The sequence below is a fragment of the Gopherus flavomarginatus genome, chromosome 5 (assembly GCF_025201925.1).
Source record: "Gopherus flavomarginatus isolate rGopFla2 chromosome 5, rGopFla2.mat.asm, whole genome shotgun sequence".
Lineage (NCBI taxonomy): Eukaryota > Metazoa > Chordata > Testudines > Testudinidae > Gopherus > Gopherus flavomarginatus.
The window spans coordinates 50,119,651-50,137,809 of record NC_066621.1 but is presented as its reverse complement, the minus strand read 5'-3'; the positions used below and the strand labels follow the sequence as shown (position 1 = coordinate 50,137,809).

The 18,159-nt window shown below is 49.1% G+C and overlaps 2 protein-coding genes across 4 annotated transcripts in view; one reads left to right on the top strand and one right to left on the bottom strand.

Annotated features, from left to right (window-relative positions):
• The window catches only part of DUSP8 (dual specificity phosphatase 8), a 93,807-nt gene extending 76,652 nt beyond the window's left edge, over window positions 1–17,155 (top strand). For both annotated transcript variants that reach the window (XM_050953697.1, XM_050953698.1), the window contains 4 exons: window positions 2,354–2,520; window positions 5,841–6,000; window positions 6,623–6,746; window positions 7,921–17,155. In XM_050953697.1, the coding sequence (XP_050809654.1) occupies window positions 2,354–2,520; window positions 5,841–6,000; window positions 6,623–6,746; window positions 7,921–9,052 (1,583 nt within the window). In that variant the 3' untranslated portion in view covers window positions 9,053–17,155. The remainder of the gene's footprint in view (window positions 1–2,353; window positions 2,521–5,840; window positions 6,001–6,622; window positions 6,747–7,920) is intronic.
• LSP1 (lymphocyte specific protein 1) overlaps window positions 1–18,159 on the bottom strand; it is a 512,003-nt gene that overhangs the window by 407,136 nt on the left and 86,708 nt on the right. The window lies entirely within an intron of this gene.

Below are 18,159 nucleotides of genomic sequence, written 5' to 3'. Positions count from 1 at the left end.
TTGGGGTTCCTGTGGCATGGAAAATGAGCCATCTCCCTTGTTTGGAGGACTGAGGACCTCTTCCCCATCTGAGCAGAGATAGGGCCCAGGACTTGGGCATTCAGTCTATGAGGCCTGGCTGCTGCTGCTCTCAGACACTGTCTGCTCGAGGGCTAAGCACCGCAGAGCCCATTGTGTCAGCCCCTCCCCTACTTCACCCCAGAGCACTGGAGGTTTGGTTTCAACACTAGTCAGGACTCATCAGAGCCTCACACGGGATCCAGTAAGGTAAGGATGGGGACTCTCAGAGGGGTTTGCTGGGAAGTTGACAGGACTCTGTTGAGTATGACCTGGGGGAGGGGGGCCATGTTTCAGCCTCTTCCATCCCCCTAGATGGGGAGGGATTGGGTGGAAGGTCGTTAAGTGAACTTCAGTAGACGTTTTAGTTCAGTTATGGAGATGGGCTGGGTTCAAGGGCAGAGATTCTTATTTTAACTGAACTCGACTCTACAGAAACAGAAACAGTCCCTATAGAAACAATGGCTGGCAGTTTCAATGGGACCTAATGGATTTAGACTAGGGTGACCAGATAGCAAGTGTGAAAAATCAGGACACGGGGTGGGGGCTAATAGGTGCCTATATAAGAAAAAGCCCCTCAAATAAGGACTGTCCCTATAAAATCGGACATCTGGTCACCCTATGTTAGATATCCAGATCTCTGTGAAAGTCAGTGGGAGTCAGGAATTTAGTTCAGCCTCTGTGAAACTCCCAGTCTGTATTACACTATCTATAGTCCCTAGTATGAAAAGCAGAGAGTGGGGGCATACACCAGTCGGGACCCTTCATATTGACACCAGCGCTCGGCTTGGTAACCTAGACCAGATGTAGTTCTCGCTAGGGGTTGCTAGGTCTAACTCTGTGTGTGGAGAAAGGAGTTGGTGTATGTTAAGAAACTCCCTCAAGAATGCAGGTCTCTTGCATATATAACAAGTTAAAGCAGTGCAAGGAGGGACCATGTTGTGTGTTCCTTTCGGTAAATCCTGCATTTGGCTATGCTGTGGCCTAGCAGAGGTGTGGAGGCAGGAAACCTGAGTTTCCATTTCCAGCTCTGCCACTGGTCTAAGGCACATTGCTTCACCTCTCTGAGCCTCAGCGTCCCCATCTGCAAAACGAACTAATGCTGTTACGTAATCGCATGGGGAGGTGAGGATTTGTACAGGTTCATACAGCACTTGGAGATCCCTGGCTGGAAAGTGCAACAAGATTCTCTTCTCCGTTTCCCCATTCCTGCTGGGTGAGCATGGCTATAATTTTCAGACTTGGAAGAGCTGCTCTGTATTTGGACTAGAGTTCTCAGAATTCTAGCTTCACTTGTCATCCTCTACCTGCTTCTGCCACCCCATAGCTGTTCCTCTGAATCTGGTGTTTGGGGCCGTCTGAGCAAAACCGACACAAACAGGGTTGCAGCCTGCGCTGGCGCAGTGAATCGGACACTACTTGCTATCACGTTTAGCAACATCTGACCATGAAAAATTGCTCAGGAATCTGTTTAAAAAAAGTCAGATTCCACCCTCTCTGTCCAAATACTTTCTGCATCCCAGCCGCCCACCTCCCTCCTTCTCTGTGTGCGGACTCATTTTTCTAATTAGCACTGTACACAGGGCTGCATAATCAGGCAGGCATTCATTTAGGAAAGAGACAGGAGCCGTGTGTTTGGGGGGGGAGGGTAAATGCCACTTAAAACACTGCATGACTCTGACGCTGATCCTGCTCAAGTACAAAGGCCTGCAGCTGTTTGTGCTCTGATCCTGTCAAAAACCACAAGCTAAGCAGGGTCCAACTCGTTAGATTGAAGACCGCCAAAGAACACCTAAATCCTGCAGCGAGCAGTTCCCTTGAGCCACTGCCCAGCACAGTGCTAGCAAACCACTGCGCTGCTAGGGTTGTTGTCATTTGGATCAGATCTAAAATCCTGGCACTGACTGTTTGTAGCCACTAAAAATCCCATGGACGTATTTATACGAGAAAGAGGATTAGCTATGGGGTCCTGGCCAAATTCTAACATAGGTTATTTAGTTCTGCCGACCCCCAGCCCCTCCCTGTACTTTCAGTATATTTTATTTATATGTAAGTTGACACTGATGCCCATCATTAAGCTATTTGGTTGTCTACGATCAGTTTAACACCAGGTCTCTTATGGGGCTGGCTTGATTATAATTGACTGTCGGTATCTTCTTCCAGTTTTATTCTAGTACCAAGAAACCCTAACCATGATCAGGACTCCATTGTGCCAGGCACTTTAAAGACACCCAATGAGAGACCTGCTCTGTCCTGGAGAGTTTACATAGTCTAAATTTCCTCCTTCTGTCTGCAGGGGGCTTTGCCACCTTCTCCTCTTGCTTCCCAGGACTCTGCGAAGGGAAACCAGCTGCCATCTTGCCAATGAGCATCTCCCAGCCATGCTTGCCAGTGGCCAATGTTGGCCCTACCCGCATCCTGCCTCATCTCTACCTGGGCTCCCAGAAAGATGTCCTAAACAAGGTACGGTCTTGCTGGTGGGGAGACGCGCCTGCCCCACACTGCTGTTGCCCCTTACCAATTGGAACAGGCCTATCTGATCGAGGTGGCACATAGGGGAAGCTCATTGTACTTTTCACATTTGAGGACAATGCATATATAACATTCAGTGGTTTGTCCTGCCCAATTTGGAGTGAATAAGGAGCTAAGGACATGGACCATACATACAAAGGCCTCGGGGGGTGGAGAGCATCCGCAGGAGGAGCCTTGCATAGTTCTTGGCTGGCAGGGGTGTTGTCCTGCTGTGGTTTGATTCAGTCCTGAAGGGGTGTGTGAGGAAGGACCGGCCATCTCTCTGCAGCTTTAGGGGAGCTGCCCGATTCCCCTGACTGCCATGCTCTGTGGTGGCAAAGGGTGAGGGAGCATGGCCAAGAATATGCACGTAGAAAAGATTTAAGCTCTTTGGGCTTGGTGAGTGGCATCCAATCCAGGAAGGGCGGAGAGGAGCAGTGGGGAAGAGACAGAAGGGGCACAGTGGAGCTGGGAAGGGGGAAGAAGAAGAAGGAGCTGCCAGGGTGCCTCGCCCCAAGGGAGCCCCTGCGAGATTCACACCAAGGGAGCCAGCTTCTCCCCACTAATCCCCCCTGCCAGCTGGGCTGCCAAAGCTGACTTCAGCTGCTCCAGGCCCAGCTTGGCAGCCAGAGGGAGAGGAGGGGTTAAGCTGGGATGTTTTATCCTGAGGGGGGAGTGGGGAAGGGGCCAGCAACCACAGTCCAAGGCAAAGAGCTCTTTAAAGAGGCCTGGAAATAGACAAAGATTTGCTTCGGGAAGAAAAGAGCGGAGGGAAAAGAGGGGTACTGTCCTTTTAAAGGTGCTGGAATGCTTGGGCAGTGATGTCACCTCGGGGAAGGAATTTTGTTTTAAGAGAAGAAAAAAATAAATGAGAGAAGAAAGAAACAGAAATTGTAGTTAAAATTCCACTGGCGCCTACTGTGGGCAGGAGGGAGCCAGTCAGACATTCTCGCCTGGGGAGAGGGCCAGGGGAGAAGCATCTGACAGGAGCATGGGGGTGGACCAGAAAGAGAAGAGAGAAATTTTTATATACAGGGAGTAGAAGGAAATGAAAGAGAAAAATGCCAAGAATGTGAACTCAGGAGCTGGGCTGGCTCCTAGGAGCTGAGGTTAGGCTTCTAGGGAGCCTGCTGAGGAAGAGACTCTTATGTAAGCTTAGTTAAGATAGGAACCACAGGGTGAATTACATGGAATTCAGGGAGGAAATCTTGGCCGTGTCCCCTGAGAGCCCTACATCAGGCGTCGGACTGACTAGGATTCAACCCTGCCCCCCACCCATCTCAGCACGACCTTTTGCTCACCCCTTTGTTCTGAGAGGTGTTTGCTTCCCTCTCTGCGCAGTGGTCATTACTGAGGACAAGAATCACTCCCTCCTCATAATCTAGGGCATTAGAGAGCAGAGCTGGCAGAGAACAATACTCTGTGATGGGATAGCAGGATCCCTTGTGAGCACGCAAACTTAGGGTGTCCATATTTCCCAAAAAGAGAACGGGACACCCCCAACCACTTGCCCAAGTCTATTGTCGTCCCCCCCACCCCCATGCTGTTGCCGGTCACGGGAAACCCACACACACACATACACACCAGGCTGTTGCCCAGTTGCTGGAACCCAGCGGGTTCCCCTGCATGCTGGAATGCCTGCCTCCTCCCTCTCTCCTCTCTCCCTCTGCACCGCACCCCAGTTTTTTGACAAAAGTGTACATTTGTCCTGTTTGCTCTTGCCAGCTGATCAAGTCAGCAAGAGCAAACGGGACAAATGCCTCCTTTTGGGGAAAAAAGAAGTCAAGATGGCTGGGACAGGGCTTAAAAAAGGGACTGTTCGGCCAAAATAGGACTTATGGTCACCCTACGCGAACCTCATATGGCAGCTCTGCACCTCACTGCTGCCATGGCACAGGGCTCAGCCTGGGGCAGGAGGGAGGTTTCTTTTCTCTCTCCATTTCCCTAATCATTGTCAATTTTATGGCACCTTTATTTCTTTCTCAACTGCTTCCTTCCATTCAATTCTGTATTCCTCTTCCTCACCCCGAAATAGCACAGAACAGGCATTCGTAGGACTAGAGCTATCGGATCTTTGGTATGGATGATCTCCTTTGTTTTGGACATAATCTGGCTTGGATTTCAGCTCTCAGGGGGAACAATGGGTCATATTCACCACTACACTCTGGCTGTTTTATGCTGCTCTGGCCATGCACACTGGTGAATCTAGCCTTGTCTCTGGGAAGGATGAGAGGTCACATACATGTGCCCAATGACCAAAACGTGGCAAGAAACGATCCATGAACACTGACTTGACATTTTGAACTAGCCCTCTGACTTTTTCATTCACTTTCCATAAGCATGCAGGCGAATCAGGTTACTGGCAGGAATGTTAGGAAGAAAGTGGTGACTAGTAACGACTATGGCAGAACACTCATAGAAAGCTACTTCTCTTTTGGCTAGTCCAAAGAGTTCACTCCAGAGCCATGATTACATTCATCCCAAAAGGAAATCACATGACCTAAATGTGTCCCAAACAAAACATCTCATGTTCTGAATTGCCAGTCTCCTGTGCTAGGAATGGTACCAGCAGCAAACCATTTGCAGGTCTCTTATAGACTGCAAACTGGCTCCGGTAAACCATGGAGAGGAGAGTTTCAAACAGGGAACAAATCTGTGGGAAATCATGAGTTGTTTCCAGGTGATTTGGAAACAGAAAAGAGGACTACATTCAATGAATAGTAGCTCTGCTAGTATGATGTTCTCTTCCCCTGAACCTGGCCCCTCTAAGCTTTCTTCTACAGCAGATGTAACCCTTAGACTATTTTGTTTTTCTTCCTTAAAATTTCCCACCATTGTTCTAGCTCACCGGTTCTCAGTCTTTCCCCTACCAGGAGCCCACCAAGCACACTCCCTGCTTTCTACCCAGGACCCACTTTTCTTTACCAGTACGGGAAGGGTAAGGTGGTCAGCACCCCCAACACCTGATCAGGACCCCAAATGTGAGAACCTCATGCTCTAGTACAATGCAGAAGCAATGGTGGAAGAACTAGTGCAGAGAGACTGCAGACAGCTTACTCATGCTCAGAGCAGGTCCATATGACAATGGTTTACTCCTCATTGGCTCATCTGTGCTGGTGCTCCCCATGTTGCTTCTTTGAACTGCACTGGAGGTACTGTGGGGAACTGCAAGGCGAGAACGCTGGAGTGCGTGAGGCCTGTGAGAGTGTAGATGGGAAGGTCCAGCTTTGTACTGACTGAGCCCACGTCGCTTGTATCTTCTCTGTCACCAGGACCTGATGACTCAGAATGGAATAAGCTACGTCCTCAACGCTAGCAACTCCTGCCCCAAGCCAGACTTCATCTGTGACAGTCACTTCATGCGCATTCCTGTCAATGACAACTACTGTGAGAAGCTGCTTCCCTGGCTGGACAAGTCCATTGAGTTCATTGGTGAGGCATCTCCCTGGCTCTCTGGGCCTTTATTTATTTCTTCCAGCTCCAGTCTTGATTTTGCTGTGGTGGCCCCAGACATTGAGAGCTGGACTCTTCACTCCTTGCCTATCCTAGCCAACAAAACCCAGGCTTTTCTTCCCCCAACTCCTCTCTTCGTCCAGAGAGCCCTTGTCCCTTCACCCACAGTGAAACATGCGCACTCAGCCACTAGGAGAAGCCTTTCCTCCCCTAGAAAACTTGGCACCTCAACCAGCATCAGTCATTTAAAAGTGTGACCTTTGCCACAACCAGCTCATTGTGCAAATGATAATACTTTGCCATCCTGTAAGACAACCTTTTATCTGAGGGTCTGAGTGAGAAACAAAGGCCAGTGTCCTTATGTCCATGTTATTCATGGGGAAATGGGGACACTGAGATGTGCAGAGATTAGCCCAGGTCACATGACGAGTCACTGGCAAAGCCAGGGGGAGACACAGGAGTCCTGCCTCCCAATCCTTTGTGCTGGCCACTAGACATACAGCCTCACAAAGATTGTTCCACAGGGACAAAGGATGAAATGACTCTGTCCAACCTCTAGGGGCACCCCTCTGAAAGCTGTTCTTTCTGTACCATGCTGCAGACAAGGCCAAGGTATCCAGCTGCCAAGTGATAGTGCACTGCTTGGCAGGGATCTCCCGATCAGCCACCATTGCCATCGCCTACATCATGAAGACCATGGGCATGTCTTCAGACGACGCCTACAGGTAGGTGCAACTGGATGAGCGGAATGAGGAAGTACGTGAATGTACCCTGCTCTAGTAAAGGGAAGCAGGCTGGCGCAGGCAGAGAGAAGCTGTCAGAAAGGGTTTCAAAGCACTGCTTTGAATGAATTTTCTGAGTGCTAGTGGATTACACGCTGCTAGGCTGACACCTGGGTGGGGTATACGCTTTGTGCCCTACCACAGAGCAGTGCCCGTGCACACCCCTCATTGCTGCCCCAGTCAAAGGAAATGAAGGGCTCAGCTTCAAGAAGCAAAACCCTTGACTAAGTTGAAATCTGGTGTAGGCTGGCCTAGTAGCAGGTTGGTGCTGCCCTACATTCATGGGAGGCGGAGGGCTGTCCTTCGGGAGCAGTTTTGAAATATCACAATGGGACTACATGCCATGGGAGGTGGGGTGCTGCCCATGGGAAAGTAGAGTGAGGGTGGTAAATTTCCTAGAGCCTGAGCAGTCCTGGCTTTCTCTGCAGCAGGGATGGCTCCAGGTACCAGATGAGAGAGCACGTGCCTGGGGCGGCACATGGTAAGGGGCGGCATTCCGGCCAATCTTGGGGTGGCCAGCCCAGCCCTGCAGGAACACGGACCCTGGCCGGGGGGGCGGCAGGAACTAGCAATTCCCGCCACTCATTGTGCCACCGGGCTCCCCGGGACGTGCCACTCCCCACCCCCTGCAGCGGCCTCCGCCTCCCGCGCCGGTCTGAGCCCGGCCTGGCCGAGCCGCCTTTAAAGGAACTGCTGAGCCACCACTTCCTGTAGCACCCCAAGGCTGGAGGAGGGAGTCCCTCTCACCCGAATGTGAGCGGGCTGCAGCGCCTGGCTGCCCGCGGGCAGAGGGAGCAGGCGGGTGCTGCCCTTCACCCCCCTGCAAGCTACCTTGACTGCCCTCCATGAGCTGCGGCTGCTGGTTTTTTGCTTCGGCAGTCCGGACGCCTTTTTTTTTCTTTTTCTTTTTTTTTTGCCTGGCGCTGCAAAACAGCTAGAGCCGGCCCTGCTCTGCAGAGTGCCCTGTGGCATTGTGGATAGCCCATCACCTGTTTCTTTCTGAGCTTTTGGTAGAATGCACTAGCTTCTCCCGCTGAGGAGACCGGCAGAGCTAAGATAGACTAGCTGGTGGGCCAAAGACCAAGTGACCACCCCATCTGTTTGTCTACCCTTGCAGGTTTGTTAAAGACCGGCGCCCATCCATATCGCCCAACTTCAACTTCCTGGGCCAGCTCCTGGAGTACGAGAGGAGCCTGAAGCTCCTCAAGGCCTTGAAGGCCCAAGGTGATAGGAGTGAGGGGGATGCCCAACCAGACCCAGCTGAAGTGCCTGAGAGCAACAGGCACCTGAAGCTTTCTACCTCAGAAAAGGCCGAGGACATATCGAAAAGCACAAGCTTGGCACCCTCCCGCAGTGAGCCAGCAGGCGCTCCCAAAATTGTCTCACCCACAGCACTACAGCAAGGACTCAACGGCCTACACCTGTCCTCGGAGCGCATTCAAGACACCAACCGGCTAAAGCGCTCCTTCTCCCTGGACATCAAATCAGCCTTCTCCCCCGGCCTGAGGCAGAACACCCCAGGCCCTGCTGACACCGGGGAAGCCCCCAAGCTTTGCAAGCTGGACAGCCCTTCTGGACCTAACGGCTTGTGCCAGTTCTCACCCGTGCCAGATAGTCCCGACTGGCCCAGTGGGCCGGACTTCCTGCTGGAAGCCAAGGTGAGGCAGAGGCGGAAACACAGGCATCAGGCGGGCTCCCCTGCCCATGGGATGAGCCTCAATTTCAGCGGGGTGTGTGCCATGCACAAAAGCACCAGCGTGGAGGACAATCTCAAGCAGACACTGCGCTTAAGCCTCCCTGGCGTGGGACAGCAGCCTACACAGCCAGCTGTGGCACCAAACTCTGCCGGCGGAGGAGGGGTAGGCGCCTGGGGTGTGCATTTGGAATCACCCAGCACCCCGTCATCAGAGAACCCCTGGTACTTTAGCACAGACTCGGCAGTGGGCAGCAGCGGCGGCGGCGGAGGGAGCGGGGCCTTGTTTGCCAGTGCTGCCTCGTATTCCTCCTTCAGCTGCAGCACTCTGCAGGGCAGCTGTGAGATCAGGTTGAGGGACAAGCAGAGAGCGGAGCAGAGGGATGGGCGGCACAGCTGGCACGAGGATGCTGCCGCGGAGAAGCAGTTCAAGAGGAGGAGCTGCCAGATGGAGTTCGAGGAGACCATGTCAGAGGGCAGGTCCCGGGAAGACCTGGGCAAAATAGGCAAACAGTCTAGCTTTTCGGGCAGCATGGAGATTATTGAGGTGTCCTGACATTCATCCTGGGGCATTGGAGAGTGAGGGGTGGATATTTAACTGGGAAGAGGCCAAGTGGGGGTGGGGTGGGGACAGTATTTATACCCGTGTGTGTATTTGCAGGTGCACACACGCCAAAATGAAACAAAGATGAATGAATCCAAAGTCAGGAAACATGACTGCGCATGCTTAGTGCCCCTTCCCCTTCCCCACCCTGGCTGCATTCCCTTTTGGGAGGGACGAGCCTCTTTCACCCCTGGATTCTTTGCCCCCTGGGCAGAAAGTGACTCGCTGGGGTGATGGAAGAGCGGATCTTTGACTGAAGTGGAGGAGATGCTCATCATATCTGAGCACCCCAGCAGTGTCATTCTCAGCTTAAAATTCTGAGTGAGGTTTAATATTTTCTCTGCAGATGCAGTCAAAAAGTAGGAGTGTCTTCATTTAGAAGAGAGCATTATCCTGACCAATAAGAAATGGCAGAGGCTTTGCTCACTCCAGCTCTCCGTCCTTTTGTATCAGGGTGGGGGACGAATGTAGGTGGCTCCCTCTCAAGGGTGGGGTGGGGATATTTGCATTAGCTCCTCCCCCTAAGCCTTTTTCTCTTCCTGGTGCACTAAGCATGCTCTGCCTGTGTTTTTTCTGGCTAAGTATCTTAATGCTGCACTACCGCAGCCCTATACATATATAAATATATATTATATATAATATAAAAAAACCCACACAAAGAAAAAGGTAAACGGTTTTACTGCAATTTTTATTGAGACGTAAATAATATTTCAATGGTTTTGTTTTTAATTTATTGAAGCTGTTCATTCTGGCAATGATTTGCAGACATTGTGGGGCGGTACTTTCAGCTCTATTTTTACTGTCTATGGTATTTAAATCTGAAACATGAGTTTCTAAGCAATATCCGCGGCCTGTGACTCCTTCTGTAGCGCACGTCAGCGACACGGATTCCCCATTCCCTGTGCGCAAAGCAAAAACTTGGCAGGAAAAATCTTTCATGCACTTTTTAAAAATGACAACAAAACAAAACAAAATATCTTCTTTCAACACAAACTGAGCAGGAAATTCTCTCCTGAAAGCTGCTGCTTTACCTTTTGGTTCCTATTTGATTCTCTCTTGTCTCCATCAAAGCCATAGAATCTTTCCCTCTCCCAGTTTTGGGATAGAAGGTCTGGCATTGGTCTATGGAAAAACCAGGGGGGAAGGGAGAGACTATGTAAAAAACGGAGGATGGGATGTGGGGAATGAGGGAGGAGAAGAGGCTTTTCATTAAAGGGGCAGCAACGCATACTGGGTTGTGTTGGAGAATTTGGGGGTTACTGAGTCCTTTTGGAGAAAAAATCACTCCCTAGATAATGCTCGAGTGGTTCTGGGTGGGCTGGACTCTCATGAGCAACTGCCTTGCCCACTTGCTCAGGGTGCTTCTGGGGAGGAGGTGGGGGAGATAGTGTCCTGGAGAAATAGGGAACACTTCTCACCCTTGTGCATGGGTGAGATTGTAATGAAAAGCCCTTGAGGCCCTGCTTTCCCCCTCCCAGTGTTACTCCACATGGCCGTCCAGAGGGGCTGCACCCTGGCGGAAAATATAGGCCTCATCCTTAGGAACAAATGGAGTTATTTATTGTAGTACCAGAATGAACCCCAGGGGGTCCTGAGAACAGCGACAGGTTTGCCACTGCAAGATAGTTAGACAGTTACCTCTGAGTGCTTAGCATAAAGTATTTCTTGGTACTCCTGCACCAGTTCTCTACACGCGTGTGTGTAAGGGAGCATGATCATGGAGCGTATCCAGCACTGGGGCTCCAGTGGGCGTGCAAGTGACATGTGGCAGAGGGAAAACAGTCCAAAGACACAGGTGAAGCCAATGAAAGACCAAACTGAATGGGCACTTCAGGAAGGAAAAGAGAGAGAGGAAACACCAGGAAATGCATTGAAAGGCTAAGAGACAAACCCAATATTTGGGATATTAGTATGAGGACAAACCACTCCCTCCTTACCCCACCCCCATCTCCTATCTCCAAACCCACCCACCCTCCTGCAGCAGCATCCTCCCACACTCAGATGTGTTGCTAAGAAGATTGGTTTCACTGTTTTTCTTTTCCTGTTTTTTTTTCTTTTCCTGGGATTTTGCTTTGGAGAGTCTCTGTTAATTGACCTTTTCAGAGTAACTGAAGCGAATGATGGTTCTTTCTTACCCAGTAGAAGGCAGGGTGCCAGCCTCCAAGGGAATCCCTGCCAAAAACCCGTCTCCCTCTGGGAGTTCGGGTGGGTAAAGGGTGAGGATTTCCTAGGGAAGGCCTCCTGCATGGGATTCTTCCCTTGATTTATTTTTTTAGAGGTGGCGTCGGGCCCAGGTGGGACCTTTATGATAACACAGATGTTGAGGAAGGGCCAGGTCCTGCTATTACTGAAGTCAAGGGTGCAAGAGGGAGCCCTCAAGGAGGCCAATGAGCACAGTGCAGAAAGCTTCCATAAGTTAGCAAGCACGGTCAAGAGAAGAATGACAAAGGGGCACGAGTGGCTTCTGTTCTGATTCTCAGACGCTTTTGGCTGCTTCTCCTCTTTATGAAAACCCCTGTTTTAAAGGGGAGCAAAGCCCTCACCCCCAAAGCTGTGTTTCTCCCACGCAGCGGGATGCTTAGACCTTGCTGCTGAGCCGCTGCTTGGTGTTATGGGCACAGGTCTATCTCTGCTGCAAAGCACATTTCGCTTTCTGTAGCTTTCTTCCTTTTAGTATCATGCTGGTTTCCAAGCCAATACCTCAGGGGTTTTTGTTCATGTGTGTGTTGTGTGTGATTTTAGACCCCCTCCAGCTCTTTTTTTTTTTTTTCACCTTCCCTTCTTTTTCTTATGTGTTTGTTTGTGTTTATTTTCAAATCAAACTACACAAGACAAAAATGATGATCTCAGGTTTAAAACTTAACCACAGACCGAAGCCGTGAGGAGCTGCAATAATAATTATAATGTTCTGGAGGCATCAGATTGTCACTTTTCTTATGATCATTGTCTGTCTCTGCTGATGTGCACGTGTCCTCGGCGGATGGGAGAGGGGACTCTCCAAGGAGGCTTATGACTGGCATTAGGCTTCTTGATTTTTTTTTTTAAAGCGGTTAAGTGAGAAGCATGGAAACCTCAAATAATCCCTTCTGGTACCCCAAAATGTGCTGGAGTTGGTAGTGGGGGAGGGGAAAGTTGGGTGGTTAAATTCATTTGATTTTCCATGTTGAAGTATTAATAAAATACAAGTTTTGATGATGGTTGGATCCCTCTGCCTATCCCATCCCTCTTTTTCCTACAGCTATTTTGAAAGGGGGGGTAGATACTCATTTTAACTCTCTCTCTTAAAAAACACAGCATCCGTATTTCTAGTGAGCACCTCAAATCAGCATCAGTGTTGCCGACTACTATGTTTTTAGGAGGCAGGCAGAACCCTTGCCCTTTCTTTCTTGCATTCCCGTCCAGCGTAGAGATATGGTGTGTGGGGACAGTGGGGAGGCGGTGATTCTAAGGGAACTGGTATATTAAGTAGCATCCTGGCTCCATCGGGAGGTTAATAACAAAGGAAAGCTTTCAAAGGGCTTCTTGAGCTTTTAACCACTGAGACTCCACTAACCACTGGCTGCAATATGACCTGTCTCATGTTTTAACCCTTTTGGGGCCGCCAGTCTTCTTCCCTCTCATTCTGTCCTGCATTTTCAGTGAAATTTGAAAAATTCCAGCCAGCCCTAGAGCTAGTCACAAAAAAGAGAACAAATGGTTGTCTACATTTTTCCCCCTTTTTTAAATTTCAACATATAAATTCAGAGATTCTCAGCCAAGCCAGGTCAATTGGCTGGTCAGTCCCAGACAGCAAGAGGTTACACTGTGAAATATGCTAGCAAGACAGCGTTTCCATGTTCACATCTTACCGATGTTCCATAAGCCTAGTACAGGATCATGCACCACAAATGGAGAATCCCCATTTGTATCCTTATTGCATTCCACTTGACCTGAAAGCAGAGCTGTCATATACAGAAGTATCTCCATAGAAAACACACAGCTTCTCTGACCATTTCAACAGTATTGATCAGCAGTCCTTAAGGATACTTGCCTTATGACAAGGAGAAGAGCCATCCAGCTGCTTAGGAGCAGTAAATGACTCTCTCTTGTTCTGCAAGTCACACGGACATCTGTTCGTGTAGGTTCTGCCCTTGATCTTCCAAGGTTTGGTGCACTAGAACTGTAGTTAGTACAGAGACCTCTTCAGCTGTGAAGTTTGTGATAGTTTCCCCTCCATGGCATGTGACCCAGCTGCTTTGCAGTGCAGAGGGAGGAGCTAATGAGGGTGCCTCTGTTCATATATTATTGGTTGAAGCTTGGGAGAAGTATGAGCCACAGCAGTTGCAAAGCACCCCAAAGCCACAGTCTCCTCCCTGGATCTCTGCTAGCCTCTGTATTGTAAGGGGTTTTCCCCTTCCACCACAGCTGGCATTCCATAGCTGCCAGCACCAGCTTGGCCCGGAGTTGCTGTCTCCCATCTTTTAACCCTATAGCGTTAGAGAGAATAAGAGTTTCCTTTTCCTGTTGCAGTGGGTCTTACCACCACTGCTAGCATTGGTCCAGCTCCACCCATGGTAGCTATAGTGGAGTTCTAGAGTAGATAAGGCATTGGCATTTTTACCACTATGACCTCAAGACTTGGGTGGACTTGGATGACATGGTGGTACACAGGATCCTACTCTACATTATTACCCCCCAGCACTAATACCACTATTAGAGCTGCAATGGTAGGACATTTGGGGGTTAAAAATCTAGTGTAGATGCAACTTAATGACAGACATGACATGAGATGTGATGGGGCTCAGCCCGTTAGTCCTACATGAAGTCACTGCAGAGTGTGCTCTGGGACACATTTGGGCCATCCTCAGCCTGACACTGCAATCTCAACCTTTATAAATACAAACAACAAGCAGACAGGTTCAGTGAAGAACGACATGAGCAGCTGCCTGCTCAGAAATAGCAGCAGGGCTCTGAACAGCTGCCATCTTGTGGCATTTTAGAGAAACAGCTACTGTGGTGCATGCAAAAATGGGGGTTTCGGTTTTTTGTCTTGTCTCCCTCAACCCTAGACTGTCAGCAAAGCCCTTCAGCAGCTCTGTGTCTGCACACAGTGAGGTGACATCTACTCTGCTGTCCATTCTGCTACCAAGCCAAAGATTTTAAGAACCATGGCGCATTTATAACCCATCTCATCAGTGTTGTGAATATGCTTGCATTTGCCCTGCCCTTTCTGATGGTCCTTGTGAGAGGAGTTGCTCTCACTTGGAGCATTTTAAAGCTAAAACTCTAGAAAAAATATCCTCTAAGGGAAGATTCCTGCATTAACCTCGAGTGGTAGGACTGATCCAAAGCCATTGAACTCAACAGGAGTCTTCCCATTGTCTTCACTGGGCTTTGGATCAAGCCCTGCATGGCTGAATAGATCTTTTCTATCTCTTGTATCAAGGTTAGTTACCTTGGAGGATTTTATCTGTTGCCTAATTGGTCCCCATCCCTTACTGTGTTTCTTTAATGAACTCTGTCAGCCAGAATCTCTGATCCACAGAGTCATTGGGCTTGATTTTGATCTCACTTGGGTCTGGTTCACAGTGATGTATCACCCTTGCCTTTAGTGGAGTTACTGCTGATTTACAGCAGGGTAAGTGAGATCAGACTCTGTCCCATTGATTTAAATTGGAGCAGGATTGGCCCTAAGGAAAGTAAATGAGCCCCCCTATTGGACAATCGGATTAATTTATAAAGCATCTGATTGGTGCCCTGCTGCTTAGAACATCCAATTATTTCCTGCTATAGCTGCATTGCTTGGAGTGCAGCTGCGAATTGGTAGATTTTCAACCTTCTTAAGGGCAGACAGTAAAGCTACCCAGATGACCCTCCTCTAGAATGCTCCATATCTCCCAGCTTCTAAAGGAGTGCAAGGCTGAGCCACACTCAGTCAGGCATAACTGGCTAACTCCTTGACACCCTGCAGCATCCCCATTTCTTTTGTAGCTTCAGAGGACTGGCAAGGGAGGGATCCTGGGAGGAAAGGAGTCGGCAACACTGAAGCCCAAAGGTATTTTCCTAGCTTGTGCTGTGTTCCCAATCTCTCGTCTTTCTGTGTTTGTTTCTTTTTCTGGCCATGCATCCCTGTCATGTCTCTGCTATAGGAAGCCTACACCCAAAAGAAACCCCTTCTGCCTTCCCTCTTAAACTACCAATAATAAGCTGTCAGTGTTGTAATTGCAATCTATGAATTATAGATTTAAGTATTTATTAATTATTATTATTATTATTATTACTATTATGTAATTTTTTCTTCTTAATCTTTGTATGTTGCTCTTTGGTTCTCTGTTGTGAATAAGTGCAGACCCTCAGCCACCTCTCCATTCCCCACCTGCCTCAACCCTGTACCTGCCCCACCAGTCTGGGGCTGGCTGCACTATACTGTGCCAGGCCTAGTTCATTAGCTGTCCTGAAGAAAGCACACACTGGTAGGCCCATGTGAGTGGATTTGAAAGAGTGAAACCTCCAGAGGTTCTGAAACCACCAAAGCCCAGGGCAATGCCTTTCTCTCCCCTACACCCACACCCATTGGAGTCTACTCAAGTTTGTAGGGAGCAGGAATGGAGAATTCAAAGGCACAAGCTTAAAACTAAAGGAAAATTGACCAGGTTTCCAGGAAACAGTCAATGCACACATGCTCTCAGGGTCCCCCACTCTGGTGTCTGAATCCAGGAAGTTTATCTTTACCAGGAATGGTTTAATGGCCTGGCATCAGCAGCTATTTTGGCAGCATTCTCCCAGCCACCCAAAGCCACCACACCTTTCTTTGGCGAGCAATCCTGGGCTTTCTTGGGTTCAATTTCCCTGCCACCTGATGATCTTTCTTTGTCCAAGGAGCCACACCTTCTGGGGAATGAGGATGTTCAGTTTTAGAGCAGCAGAGCTCCAGGCTGCCCAGAAGAGGCTTAGTGGAAGACCAGCCCATGGGCAAAGAGAGATCTGATCAGACTGGCCTCTAAGAATGATAGGGATGCAAGAAGAGAGGGCGAATGGCCCTATAAGTGCGTGCATTGCTGGCAGAAATAACTGGTTTTCCAGCATTAAGAATTCACAGGAAGCAGAGTTAAGATTTCCGAGTAACTCTAGTGGCCAGAACCTGGCACTTGCTTCTTGTACCCATAGTCTGGACTCGTCCTGAAGCCTACAAGTACCCAGTCAACAGAATGGGGAGGAGGCCTGAGAGAAAGTGTCAGTGCAATAGGGAGGGAATTCTCTGTGTGCCACAGTATCAAATATTATCTCTTTAACTAGCCAGTCCAGTTAGAAGTCATTTTAAATCAAAGGGATTAATGTTGCCCTTCCAATAACAGCCATGCAATGGCCTATCGTCTCTAACATGAGTGTGGTTTATTATAGATAGAAGTCATCTTTTCCTTGTGCTGTGTTGAATTTATTTTGTCACTCAAAATCCATTCTAGAGGAGCAGAGAAATCCAGTTCCGACTTTATCCTCTTCTCAGGAGTCATATGTAGAATCCATTCCAGCTCTTCTAGAAATCCAGTTTGGGCTCCATTCTTCCCCTCTCCAGTGCATTTCCAGGCAGCAGTGGCTAGGGAGTTAAATGAGGATCACCTGCTCTGCAGACAATGCTGTGGATTTGGGGCCTGAGGGGGCTGAGCACTCCTAGCCCCCAAGGATGTTGCTCAGAAGGTGTGCAATACCGTACAGGAGAGCACCAGGCCTTTCAGTAGCAAACACACAGCGCCCCTCAGCAGAGAGATTGGATCCAGAACGGACAGGGGCACTTGTAATGCATCCTAAGTGCTAGGTGGGGAGACAGTATCTTGCAATCAGCCCACTGTGTTCCATTCCCTTCTCAGTCACTGAAACCAAAATCATCTCCTGCCTGTTACACCAATGCTGAAGTCGGATGGCGCCTGGCAGGACCGAGAGACAAGCTCTGCCCTGTCCTGTCTTTATTTATTTATTACCAGAGGCTGTAAACAGCAGTGCTTTTTTACCCTCTTTCTTTTCCTTTCTTTTGTACTTTGGAACAACGTGTTGTAATAAATGCCCACATAGATGTTTTAACAGCTGGTGTTGGCTTTGTTCTTTGATGGTGAGACCATCGTCCGGGGGGTGCCATGGAATCCTACCCTGAACAGTCGCTCTTGGGAGAGCAGGCTCAACTCATGGCTCTTGCGCATGGAAATGGGTTTGCATGGGATCCATCGGTACTGGTAAGCCCTGCTGGAAGATCTGTCCACCTATGGTCTACTGGCTGGAAGCTCCAGCTAGAGAAATTCAAACTGGAGATTGGGGCATGTTTTTAATAGTGAGGGTGGTTCGCCATTGGAACAACTTACCAAGGAATGTGGTTTATTCTCCATCACCTGACATCTCTACATGGAGACTAGATTCTTGCACTAGCTCAGCCGCAAGTTAGGCTTCAATGCAGCAATTACAGAGTGAGGGTCTATGGCCTGTGCTATGCAGGAGGTCAAACTCGACGACCATAAAGTTCCCTTTAAAATGCATGATCTGGGCATGCCCATAGGCCGTCAACGCCCACCAACAGAATGTGAAAAGCTGGCCAGTCTCTGCTTCGGACTGGACCTGCAGAGGGGTGGGGGTGTCCCTAGTCGTGACTGAGGCAGAACGAACTACACTCCAAATGGCCACAGGAACACAGGAGGTTTAGTGGTATCTGTTTACATTTTTGTAATGCAACCCAACTATGCCCCATCCAAATGAGAAGGGGAGGAGTAGTTTATCTAACTCTCCCAGTTTCCTCTTGATCTGGCAATGCCTGATATTGTAACAGCCTGCCCTGGTCATTGTGAGCATAAATTAGTTGGTGTTTGCAAAGTAATTCAGTAATTGCTAAGTACGATAGTTATAGTGTAGACGCCCACGTAGATCCAGCCAGGACTGACACAATACTGAGTCAGCCTGGAACTTATCCCTTCCTTTGCTGAATACCTGTCATCACTTCATTTCAGACTCCTGGGATGTGTAGATCAGTGACCAGTTCTGAAGAACTTTTTATTAAACTGAAACAAAATCCCTCCATTCTCAGCAGCTTTAACATGGGG